Source organism: Phaethon lepturus, unplaced genomic scaffold, assembly GCF_000687285.1.
Source record: "Phaethon lepturus isolate BGI_N335 unplaced genomic scaffold, ASM68728v1 scaffold14795, whole genome shotgun sequence".
Lineage (NCBI taxonomy): Eukaryota > Metazoa > Chordata > Aves > Phaethontiformes > Phaethontidae > Phaethon > Phaethon lepturus.
Window position 1 is genome coordinate 29,056 of NW_010538530.1, and position 13,449 is coordinate 42,504.

At 41.8% G+C, this 13,449-nt stretch overlaps 1 protein-coding gene across 2 annotated transcripts in view; it reads right to left on the bottom strand.

Annotated features, from left to right (window-relative positions):
• The window catches only part of SEPHS1 (selenophosphate synthetase 1), a 21,914-nt gene extending 10,694 nt beyond the window's left edge, over positions 1-11,220 (bottom strand). For both annotated transcript variants that reach the window (XM_010286853.1, XM_010286854.1), the window contains exons 1-5: positions 10,961-11,220; positions 7,616-7,719; positions 3,196-3,303; positions 2,149-2,303; positions 1,244-1,334 (exon numbers count right to left, since the gene is read on the bottom strand). In XM_010286853.1, the coding sequence (XP_010285155.1) occupies positions 1,244-1,334; positions 2,149-2,303; positions 3,196-3,303; positions 7,616-7,719; positions 10,961-11,153 (651 nt within the window). In that variant the 5' untranslated portion in view covers positions 11,154-11,220. The remainder of the gene's footprint in view (positions 1-1,243; positions 1,335-2,148; positions 2,304-3,195; positions 3,304-7,615; positions 7,720-10,960) is intronic.
• Positions 11,221-13,449: the final 2,229 nt, after the last annotated feature.

Below are 13,449 nucleotides of genomic sequence, written 5' to 3' on the forward strand. Positions count from 1 at the left end.
ACTCTTTCACAAAACAAAGCTAAGGAAAAGGCAGCACAGCTACTCAGAAATTTTCCCACCACAAAGATATATTCTGTTTACATGTAATAGGAAGATTGATTTCCTTGCTGTCCTCATTTTTCAGACCAGAAAGTGTTTCTAGTTGACAGTCAGGGAAATTAGAAGTACTTGAAATATGTGGAAATTCAGAATATCCTTAATTTGCAAGTCTGTCAGCACAATAATAGATATATTAAGAAGTAAGATTATGGCCAGAAAACATACTATAAAATTGGTGTCTTGTTGTTTCACTTCATTTTCATAGCAAGATTATCTGAGGCCCTGATCCTTCTATCTGACTGGAAAACGCAGGATTCTGCAGAGGTCAAAATTGCTAGGCCAGACCCTATGAAGAAGGAGAAAAATATTTTTTTCCTGTTGCTCATGCTTCAGACTCCAATGAAGGTTTAAGCTGGTTCTCTCCCATTTTTGCTAACACAAGCTTTGTAATTAGAATTCTATCTGACAATGTAGTGGCCAACAGCCAAAACAAAGTAGATTCCAGCTCACTTCTCTGCCAGTCTATTGGCTCAGTAGTCCCAAAAGTAGAAGAGATGCATCTTTTTAAAGTGTAAACTGAGCAGTTATAACTCTGAAGACACGTACTGGGAGCCAGACAACAACAGCAGATGCCAATTTTGCAGTCACTTTTCAGTTCAGTAGTTACATTTTTGCCTGAAGTAACAGATGGAAGTATGTCTACGTACATAATGCTCCTAGAAATATTCTTATTGAATGCACAGGGTAATGCATGTGAAACGTAGCTATATTTCCATGTACACAAGCAGAAAGCCCATGAACACAGACAGCAATCTTAGCCTAATTGCCATCAATATGCTTTTGCCAATTACTTTGGCAGGTGGAGTAGGGCATAATTTTACCCAGGGTGCTAGTCTGTTGTTCTATTAGTAAACAGTTTTGCTTATTACAGCAATGCCCGAGAACTAACTAAGAATTAGATGCAATTAAGATGGGCTCACTAAGCACAAAATAGTAAACTGTCTCGATTCCGAAAGGGTTTTGCACAGAAGCAGGTAAGGCTGACACACCAAGGAGGAAGGAGGAGAGAGAGGTGGTAGATCACTCCCAACTCAGTGTATTTATTACACTGCTGAACTTTGTCATTTTGGGACATGAGGGAATGAGGAAGGTCACCTTTAACTCACATCCCTCGTCCCTATTTCTTTTTTTGCGGTATACTCACAATATCTAGCCACTGGTGGACAGCTACAGCCACTTGTGTTCCCAAGGGTTTAGTTAATACGAGCACATCTCCTGGCACTGCATTGTCTGGCCTGAAAACAAAGAATTCATATATTAATTACATAGTGAGATTCACACACATTGTTAGGAATAAGTGCTGATAAATTACATTTTCCCAGACCCATGTATCTTGTTGCACAGTTAAAAAACTGACTAATTGCAGAATTACCCTTTGGGATTCATTACCATGGGATATTATTGAGCAAAATACTGCAAACTTATTTAAAAGTGCTAATCCTTCTTTTTTGGAATACAACAATGCTTGCAGTCAGACACACACAAAATTACGTCTTTTCTTTCAATTTAGAAGAGACGTAAGACAGGATAGGGAAAAAAACTGACCTTTGTTACTCCAGGCATAAGATAACCATCACTAGGATCACAAACAAATTCGTTTGTGTAGTGTAACGTGCCACAGTGGAACATTCTACCATTAAATGGACAGTAAAGACAGCAATTCTGTAGATGTCTACAGCCATTAATAGGATAATTGGGAGATAGTTTAAAATGGAGGTATAAATATGACAGAAATTCATGTCTCAAAACAGCCTTCAATACCTTTAAAGGTTAGAAGCTTAACTCTCCTGACAAAAGGAGCATAGGATCAAAAGATACTGGGTGGGGGGGTGGGGGGGGTGGGAGAAATAAAAGAACACCCTGTTTAAAAAAAGTAAATATGTACAAAAGAGATGTGGCATCTGTTGAGTGCTAAGGACAAAAGCAAGCTAGAGAAGGTACTGCTTTGTTCATCAGGAGACAGATCACAAGATCACAACACGGTATTTAAAGGATTTTTACTGTATCCCTTCAGACCAGTGCTTTTGATTGTTTAGCAATTTAACTTACATTATAAATTCATTAGGCTGACAGACTGTCGTGGCCACTCCTCCTAAAACAATCCAGGGATTTAACACTGTTTGGCCACCAGTAACAGATGTTCCTGCCTCTTCTGCTGCATCTTTGAAACCCTGGATAATTAGAGGCATCACTTTGTCTCTTTCCTAGAGATCAAAACAGAAGTCAGAGTTCCATACACAGCAGTGCTACTCATTTCAAGACTGGTCCAGGGCTTTTAATCACTCAAGCCAAATGCCCTCATAGCAAATAGTTCATGACAGAAAAGACAGCCTTTAGAAAGAGGTTAGCCTCCTGAAAATTGCTTGTTATCCCATACAGCTACGGTTTTACAGCTCTTTTTAGAAAGAGGTGAAGGTGACATTCTTACGCTGAAGAAACATTCTTCAAAAGATCATAACTAAAGAAATCAGAGTTCTGGCAACTCAGAACAACTATCCTGCTGTTGTAATCAGGTACAGCCACAGCAGTGCAGTGCAATAAGGCAAAGTTAAATCAAGCTGCAGTTGGCCTCCGCTAACCTGCAAAGTTTCAACTTACTTCCTTCTAAGAATAAACATCCCTTTTTCGCCAGAGCAAAACAAACATACATACATGCTGGTCACTTGCACACACAAAACAAAACAAAAGGAAAGAATGAAAAAGAAAAGCAATCTATTTCAGTTTCTTCTGCTTCAGATAAATGTTACAAAACTGGCATAAGCAAACCAGAAGTATCTATCCAGACTGATACGTGAGTCAGTAATAAAATGCTGCCCTGGAGCAATACTGTCCTGAATTGACAGAAGCAGGGACCCCATTTTGTTGGGGATGAAGGTATTAGCAGAAGAAGATTACAATGCCACAGAAAACTGAACTTTTAGCAAGTGACTCAGAATGTTTATGAGGCAAGACCCATAGTATGAACGGAGACATCCAACAAAACCATCTCTTTAAAAGGGTTCAAACTTTCAGGAGAAAATACACTAAAGATAAATACATTCTAAGCACGTTTAGCTGTTTGGGTCTTCCTTCAAAAGCAAGTACCAAAAATCTTACCCTATCTGTCATTTTATTGCTGATTCCAAGAAGCATCAACATGTTGTCGCATTCTGTGACCCCCATGGCATAAAGGTCACTTAGGACATTGGCACACGCTATCCGTCCCTGGAAAAAGAAAGACAGACACACAAAAAAATCTGCAGGGCTGCTTGTGAATGTTCAGACAAACACCTGCCACAAACAAAACTTCCAGCATGAGTTTGCACTCCGAGGCAGCTACTAATTCCATAGGCTCCTGCATTAAGAAACCTAGTCAAAGATGTGGTATGATCCATTTTGTGCAACGTGCCCATCTAGGAGTGCAGGTACCTGTTCCTTTTACAGGTAAGGAGAGAATTCACCCAAGCTGTCTTGGGCAACATACTCCCTCACTGACTACATCGGAATCCCACGCTGAGTTTAGACCGGATGCCTAATTTGAGAGGCTGAAGTTAGGGTTGACAAAGTCTACCTTTGATAACAAGCTCAGTTTACTCAATCTGACATGCTCCTATTAACTATATTCCAGCACAAAACTGTACACGCTGACGAAGACAAGCATGGTATGTAATTCAGAACTGCAAGGAAGCTAATCCAAAAAGCCTATGTTGCTGTACCTCTTCTGCATTGGAACACATAGTACACAGGGACCTTGATGGGAAAGTCATTTGTTCCTCTGCACTACCCTGCAGGCCACGTCTACCCTCCAAAGTTTTCTGGAGGGTACTCTTCTTCCCAGAGGATACAGCTGTGCTGCCAGCACACAGCCACACTGAGGTGCTTTTTCTGTCAGGATATCACTAAGAAGCTGTCTGAGGAAGACAGTGCATGCAGGGTTAAGGAGTCCAGGGCTCCCGGAAGCCGGCCTTGTCCCCACACACAGCTACTGAGGGGAGGTGTCCCTCCCACCATTTGTATAGTGAGGGGGATGTGCCTACTCCGTCACTTGTTCAGGTGACAAGATAAGGCTGAATTTTGCTACAGGCATACACTTTTATTGACTGTGTGTGAACATCTCCACTAGCAAAAAATTGTCCAAGAGACCTGGTCATCTACTGAAGGTGCCTCTGAGAAGTCGTGAAGCTGACTGGACTGAGAAGGGATCCCTTGCACCACGTGAGCTTAGCTACTCTAATTCTACTGAATTAATGGATCTGAGTCAGGGTTTGTTGAGGTGTGGACCCAGCACAGATGAGACGTCAAGTTTCCTGATGAAGATGCAGAACTTTCCGATACAGGATGTGCCCCAAGAGATGGCAAGATAATTTTAAAATACAGGACAAATTCTGTTACTTTGGAAGACTCCACACATTTTATTAAAATTGGTTTAGGTTTACAGCTGCAGAACTGTAACAAACATCTAGTTTTACGATTTTAAATCTGTGTTTTTCATAAAGTTCAAAGGCAACACCACTGTGATAAAAACAAAACATGCTTATTCAACACATTTTGGACTATAGAAATATGCTTTGGCTAGAAGACAGATTGGCGGGGGGGGAGGGCATCGAAACACATTTCTACCATCCCCAAAACCTTACAGTCTAATCACATGTCCAGGATTTTCATAAAAATTAGTATTTTCAGGCAGTTACCTCGCTTGCAGATGGCATGAAATAACACCTCCAAATCACAATTAAGTATAATCCAGTTTTTCATACATTCAAGAGCTTTCAGTGGCATCAGGGGAATCCCTTATACCTGGAACTGGAATATGTTTTAATCATTTAAATCTTAAGCTATTAAGAGTCAGCTGTGTACTGCATGGTTTGATGGATATTGATTGTTAAATTTCTAGATGTTTAAGAACACTAAAGCCTGCCATTTTCCTTTTCTAGAAGGGGACTGTCAAACCATTCTCTACTGTCGTCAGTATTTACCAAGCAAACCGCTGGTTTATGCCTCTTAGGAATGATAGATAAGTTTTTAAAACTACACTGACAACATCTCTCTATTCTAGTAGTCAAGAGGTCAGTCTAACATTGCTTTTGCCAAATGGCAAAACCACTACGGAAACAGATTCAGGGAGTGCAAGTCTCAAGTCTGAAGCAGCAAAGGGAACAATACATGGCTTGTGAGCATCGATAAACATGACAGGATTCACGAACAGGGGTCAGCCGAGCTGGGTCCCACATGCTACCTGACTGCTTGAGTAGTCCCCCTGGAACACAAGCATCTATGTGGAACACTAAGAACTATTTATAAGGGCAAAAGATGGAGTATCAGACCCCCATCCCCAGTCTTGAGTGAAGGATCTTCTTAAAAGGCACAAAAAAGGTCCCTGGAATGGAGGGGGAAGTCAGTCCCCTCTCTAAACCAGCCAGTTTCCTGCTCCTGTACTCAGAAAAGGTGTCTCCAAGTGCCACAACAGAGGCTAGTACCAGTCCTATTGCCAGTGGCTTGATTCTTACTATGAAGCCTATTTTCAATTTCTTGTAACTTTTCCAATATCAAGCCATATTAGTTGAAAAGTCCTATGCTGGATATAGATTTTATGGGTGTACATCCTAGGGATACTTCAGACGAGACAGATTGAGTGTTTTTCAAGAATAAAGCCAAAGAGGAGGGAAAGGGGAAAAGAGGGAATGTTTTTTTTGCATCTAACTGCAGAACTTCATTTTAAAATAGGCAGTGACAGAGTGAGAGAAAGCTTGTTTTCTGAAGCAAAAATCTGAAGTTCAGCTGAGTCCACATGCAGTTTTGCCTTCCTCAGCTGTTTTCTAATCCCTTCTGTGACAGCACCCAGCTTCGAGTCCATTTGCACTTTTGGCTTTCCCCTCTTGCCTCCTCTCTCCCCAACTAGGAAGAGAGATCAGATAAGGAGCTGCAGGTAGACACTGCATAGAGAAACAGAGAAACTCTACATCAGGGAACATCCACCGAAAAACAGACTAGAATTGACTAGGTAAGGGGACAGAGCAGAATGGCAGGAAGCAGAACATGTATTGCGTGCAAGTGGTAATGAGAACACAGACTGGTAATGACAGGCATGGCTTGGGGGAGTCTAGACAAAAAATACGGGAAAAAAGGAGCTAGAGAAACAGGGCAGCTGCTGATACAACCACTAAAGTTGGCATTAGTCCAAATTTACATTCCATTCCTACCACACTGGCCTAAGTCTGATCTGGGCACGGGCTCATCTATACACTCCTGCAGCACCTCAAACCTTTGTACCTCCAAACAAAACAACCCTCCTCCACCACAGCCTTCTCACACTGTCCCTCACAAGTTTTTGTTACAAGGTGAGAAAAGAGAGTTTCCCAGCTCATAAAGTCGAGCACAGCTCTCCGACAACATAGGTTTGGGGTTTTTTTTATCCCAGTCCCTGACAAGTTCCCACTGCTGTTAAAGCAAGCCACTTGAATCAAATTTCTCATGTGAGCTCAACAACTCTGTACTCCAGAGGCCAGCCAGAGATCTTGGCTGCTCAGTTTGCAGAAAGAGAGCTGTTCTGGAACAGAAATCAAAGGAGCTAGGCTTGCGTATATGCAAAACACCTGGTCAAGCGTGCTGAAAAAAAAAAAAGTCGGTCCCAATCTCAAACTGTGTGTCCAAAACCTACCTGACAGGTCTCTCAGAACAAACAAACCAAAACCAGCAAATAAAGCATGCAATCATATAAACAGCAGTAAAAGCACGCCTTAAAGCAAAGGAGTCACATTCAAACCACAGGAAACGTGAATTCTAGCATTTCTTAACTTTCATCTAATGAACACCTCCTGCAGAATTCCCTATAGGTTCACTAAGTTCTTTTTTAAAGTTCACTTGTTTCCCTATGACCTTCTCCTCAAGTCAGTACTGATCACCGCCACACGTAACACCACAAAGGAACCCCCACTGAGATGGACTAGGTGAAATACGGACACAGAAGGAACCGAAGTCAAACACATGCAACTCCCAACAAGTCATTTCAACTTATGCCTCTACAGGCGGAGGTAGTACAACAGGAAAACTGGTGTTGCAAAAGCACTCTGAAGTTGCCAGCTACTGTTGCCAACTACTGTCATTGAGGCATTTCCAGTTCTAACATGTTGCCTGGTTATTTCAGAACCTCAAAAAAGGCCAATTACAACGAGGTTCTGCTCATAAGTGGAGTTTACTGTCTGCTGCTTCACAGACAGCTCTTTCCCCCCCCCGCCCCTTTTGGGCTTTTCAAGCCAAATCCCACAGAACAACAGATGGAGGTAAATTTGAATTAAAGGTAGCAGTTCTCCCAACTTTCACCTATATAAAGCAGCATTCCTGGCTGACGTGGAAAAGATTACAGGACAAATCTGTAATTTCCCTCCTCGCATGTATTTAGGAAAGTCTCTGAATGCAATTAATCAAACAACTAGCACTGCACATCTACAAGAAACGGTCAAAACTGCCATCAGATGGGTAAGTGAGAAGCACAAATCAGATCAGCAATACAGCTAACAATTAAGTTTAGTCAACTTACCATCATATAAGGATCATCCACAATAGGATAAATATAATCTGTCGTCTGGACCAATGACAGACCTCCATGTCTTAATGGAATAACGCAAGTGTCCATCCCAATTCCTGCAAAGACAGAAATCAATCAGTGAGGTGAGTAGCTTTGCCCTTAATTATCTGTTGCTCTTAACAAGAGAACTCACAAAACATGTCTGTGAAATATAACTCACAATGTTGCCTAAACAGACACGGCAAATTCCTTCCTTAGAGAAAGCACAGAGCACAAACAAGAGGAAAACCAAGCAAAGAATGAAAACTCCTGACTGGAACAGAAGTGTAAAATGGCTGAAAGCAAGAACTAAACTACAATGTTCTACATTTTTTTGCAGCATAATAATAGTCCATTAAGAACACCTGTGTTTGTATGTATGTACATTTAAAGTTAAGAGGAACTACGTAAATTGATATTGTCAAAAGCAAATAGGTTTTCCTGTCACTCTGATCTCAACGAAAACATAGTGACACTTTTAGAAGGATATAGCCTCTGATAAAGGGCACTTCCTCATTTCAGGAGGAACAAAAATAACGCTGCAAGTCACAGCCGAGGCCCTTGGTGAAAGACGATTCACCCACTTGGAGCTTCTGCAACTGCGTTAACATTGCCTTACTTCTGTGAGGCTGAGAGGCGGCACAACAATCTGCTAGACAGGGAATCTCCTTCGAGAAAACCACAACACCAAGCGCAGCCTTTTCCCTGATGGTGGGTATTTCAAACAGAATAAGCGATATTAAAACCTCCAGTCATTTGTTGCGACGCAAGAGCCCGCGCAAAAGTGGCAGGTGACAAATCACAACATGCTAGCTGAGCCGCACTCTCTCTTGATATCCTCGTGCCTTGAGGCAATGGCAGGTAGCTTACCTCCTTCCTGGGCTGGCAGCACACTGCCTAGAATTACTTTGCATACCTCCACAGGGCAAGTGTCTTCAAACCACCAGTTTTCAGGGAGCAGATGTCACACAGTGACTTTCTCCCACGTATTAATGAAACAAACTACCTAGCAAGTGCTACAAGCCAGTACTTGGCAGCGTGCTGCACAGAGATGGTGTGAGCTGCTACCATCCGAGGTCCTACTGAGGACACAGAGCAGAAGGTCTGCCAGGCAGCAGGTATACAGGTGGAGAGGATCTTGCTTCTCCTGCCTACCAAGACAGCAGCTCTTGCCTCGGAAGAGACAGGATACTGACAGAAGCTCATGAGCAGTAATTTAGGATTGTTCATCCTCTGCAGAAGCTGCCAAGCCACTATGCATGATGTCCAGTGTCTCTAGGGAAGTGCATATAAGCAGTTACAGAGAAGTGGCTCGTGTATAGGAGCTGTTTTGCCCTCAGTTCACCTATTCATGCCATAATGCTGCAAGACTGATTTCACCTGTGCAGTTTTCCACAACTTCAGCAAAAATGCTGCTTGACAGACAGGCCAAAGGGCCACGATGGTCCTTCTGAGGCTATGTTTCTGTTCCACCAAAAAAGGACTGGCTAAGTAAGTTAATCTGCTCAGAGAGGTGACTGAAAACAGTGATTTCAAGGTCCGCAACAGCTCTGAGAATTGATATCAAACTTGCAGTTTCTTACTCACAGATATACTCAGAGCCCTATGTAAGATTGCTCCGGGTAACACCACTTGCAGAACTAAAAAAGAGTGAGGTTGAGCCTGCTATTGGAAATCACTCTCTTGACTGCATCTTGAAAGCATGGTGCATATGCACAGGCTGTAAAGTTACCCCTCTGTCCCTTTTCAGCACAAGGTATCAGAGGCAAGTAACACCAAAAACTTACTCAAAGACACATTTGTTAAAGGGATACTCACCATAACAGCGTATTTTTGAGAGACCTGAACTCTATACCTTCTATTACTAGCAGGTTTCCTGTTACATAATACCATGCCTACATATCAAAGGCAGCAGTCTACTTTTTTACCTTTTCATATAACTGGAGAAGAAAAATCTATGAGCAGTTCCATTACTGATTAGAGCCTGTAAGTTTCTAAGAGGAAAAAAAACAAAAAACCAAACCCAGCAGCTAGGTAATTAAATCTAAACCAAAACATTACTGATTTTAGAAATTTGACAAATTGAAATGCTGTTCTGAATAACTTATTTGATTTAGAAAAAAAGCATATAAATAGTAATCGGGGGGATAAAAAGCTGGAAGTGTCCTTCATTAGGGAATATTAAATTATAGTGCCACCCCAGCTCCACACACAATTGCTGCTTAGATATTTCATACAAAGATCACCATTGTTTAAGCAAGAACACGAGCTCCTTACTAACCTCTCACTGAATTCAATCACTACCAGAATAATGGGTTGCAACCTGTTAGCCTACTAATAGACAATTAGCAATGTTAAAATGATTTTAAATTAGGTTATTGGACACTAAATTGATAATTAAAATAACTTCAGAATAAATACTATGCTGATATTCCTAAATTGAAGAAAAAAAAATCCATTCTGTGCTGCCAAGCAGAGATTGAATATGCAGGGCTGAGTAAACAGACAAACAGAATTAAAAGTGTCATTAAACACATTATCTACATTCATTTATCTATATCAATATTAGGTAGAGCAGCTGGTATCAAAAATACCTATGTTTGCTCTGTTCCCCATGTAGGTGGCTTGTGCAGGTTGTTTTCCCTTACTGCTTGCATCATTGTGCAAATACCAAAGAGAAAGTGAAGCTGGCAAGAACACAGATGTCTTGGAAAGACAGCCTTTCCCAGGCAGCTTCTACAGGTGAGCAAAAAGTGAGAGTGGAGAAACAACGAAAGGACTGAAAGGAGAAATGACAACTGTGAAACAATCTGCTCCCAGCCTCGGCAGAAGGAAGAAAGTACTCTCTTGCCCACTTCCCTAACCCAAGGAAGAGAGCGGAGGGGAGGGAGAGGGGAATGTCACCTGCAAGTCATCTAACTGCATACAATTCATTGCATTCATTGCCTAAATTTCCAAAGGCAATGTATTAATATAAAGTCCAGAAATTAACTGATATGACTTCACTTTGCAAAGCATCTACTGGGCAAAGGGAGGAGGAGACTAACGCCTAAGCATGTGCCTATCACGATGCCCATTCCTGACTGCTTTTGCTTTGTAGCTGAGCACACTGCAGTATGTTAAATAATTAAAATAGTATTCGTGTATCCCAGATGCCAAGAAATTACAACACAAGATTCATGCTTCACATTTCTGGATGCTGTGTGTGCGTTATACAACGAACAATTTTCAAACCGAGTAAACAAACCATCGATAAGATCGCGTCACTAAGCAGACCAAACACAAGGATGACGCGTGTCTAGAGGAGCAACTACTTACCCAACCTGGGCATAACTGCCCCCAGGAACTGTTCATCTTCCTGAAAATGGTTTTCTTGTAGAGATTCAAGCAGTTTCTGTAAGACATCCTGAGGCACTTTGCAGCCTGTGCCTTTCAGTTCAGTGAATCGGGTCAGACGGAAACTCTTGTCCAGTTCGTAACTTTCTGGGTTAAACGACTCCCGAACAGACATGGTTCTCTCGCACACACTGCTGGCCTTTCCCACCCCAGAGCAATGGTATTAGTTTCTCTGATCAGTCTAATGAAAAAAAAAAAGAAAAAAAAAAAAATTGGAACGTTAGAAATTCCCAGGACTACAAGACAACAAGTTTTCCACATAGAGCAAGTTACAAAGAAAGAGAAAAGCACTCAACATCATTCACTTGATAAGACAGGTGGGCACATCTCACACAACTCATTTCTCTACGACTACAAAGGAATGACTCCTCTTCCCACCCTCCAACATTTAAAACTGTAACTATGCCAGGCAAATCAGAGAATGAATTTCCTTTCAAGACACGCTACATGAGTTTTTCATTAAAAAAAAAGAATCTAACACACTTACTGACCTAATTTAACACAGAGGTAATGAAAGAAATAATATTTCACAGAGCACTGAGACCAATTTCCAAAAGGCAACCTAGGCTCAGCGGAGACATCTGTTTGTACTCAGCTCAGTGCGGGGTCATAATTTTAGCCATTAACATATTAATCTCAAAAATAAGATGCTTTTCAAACAGTGGTGCCGCTTCAGTTCTGATGTAAGAAGCTGAAACTCCATAATACACCTGTTCTCCTTGGGGGAAAACACAAGCCTGATCTTCTGTTAGTACAGGTAACAGAAGAACAAAGAGGCCGTATTTAACCAGATTTTTTTTGTAGGTTGACCTACAAACACGCCAGTTTACCTTTTAGTATGTTCACAGACATAAAAATGTCGAAAAGTTTCTTGCCTCTTAAGCCCTTTTTTAGTCAACTAACGATACTGAGAATACAGAGAACTGCCCGTTAAAATGGTAATGTAGAAGACACTGATGCAACTCATTTAATAAAATTCTTAACAATGCACATCTAATTTTAGAACGTTTTTCCACTCTGACTCACATACACCACACTCCAAAACTAATAAGAGGCCTAACCGAGACACTGACTTCTAAACAGGAACGGCTGTGATAAAATGCAATTCATCTTTCTCAGAGAAAAAGTTTTCAGCAATTACTAAAAACGACCTGTCTGTGGTAGTTTCTTAGAAAGCAAGGACCCTGCCTAACACCAAGAACAGCATCCAGCAGCATCGCTGACAAAATCTGATACTGGTGGCCACGCTGTTACGAGGTTAAGCTGAAAAGCAAAAAAACCCAACCCAAAACCGAATGCAAGTGACTGGTATTCGCCAAGTTTGACCGCAATAAATGTAAGAAAGAAATAAATCTACAGACCAGGCAACTGATCTCCCCTACAAAGCACTTATTAACAAGTACACCCATTCCGTAAATGTTTACGTCTACTAATTTACTGAATATACGTTGTAGGAACTGAAGTTTTAAGCTCCCTGAGAACTTCTGATGTGGAGCCCAACTCCCCTTTACAGCGCTTTCCCTCCTTCTCTGGGAGGCGTGGCGCTTATTTAAAACAAGTCTTCCAGAGCCCAGGCTCGGGCAGTAATCCAAACTCCAGTTACAAGAACGTGTCTTGGATGAGCAATGAATTCTGTTTGTAGCCGTTGTCTTCCGATGCGAGGAACTAAGCACTTGCAATCAAAAGAAACAAACAAAAAATATACATAGCATCTGGAAAACAACCTGTCAACAGAAACAGGAGACAAAAGCTTTCCAAGGAGGGGGGATTTCCCCCCCCTTCATTCTTTTTTTAACACTTCATTCTAATTAACTCCAGAAATTTATAAAAAGCAGCTTGCCCCACAAGGGAAACATTTTCCTTCATCTAACTAGTAATCGCAATAGGCTTAGCACCCCCTACCTACGTACCCAGTGAAGGATTCGGGGGCCACAACCTACCAGGAACTTTTTGCAGCCTTGAGGACTTGGAAAGACCCAGTAAATTACACTCCCCGGCCCGAAAGCAAACCCCGAAACAAGCGAGACGATTTTATTTCACGGAAAACATCCACCATGCAGTAACGAAATAACTTTTTAATACAGGTCTGAATAATGCTGCATGCGACCGTGCATTTTGCAGACTGCCACGGGAGCCGCCTTCCTCGCAAGACCAAGTTTCTTGTGACTGCCGGCGGGCGATGCAAACGTGTGACCTGAGCGTTAGGCGTCCCCCCCACCCAGGGGAGGAAAACTCCTCGTACCCCACATGTCTCTGACTTTAAAAGAACGGCACAACAAATATTAAAAACTAAATTTAACCCTTGCCTCCCTAAAGAGCAGAGAGAGGAACGCGCAGGAGCAAAAGGGAGAGGGAGGCAGAGCTTGAGGCAGGTACCTACCCAACACCAACCCGAGCGCGACTAACGGCAG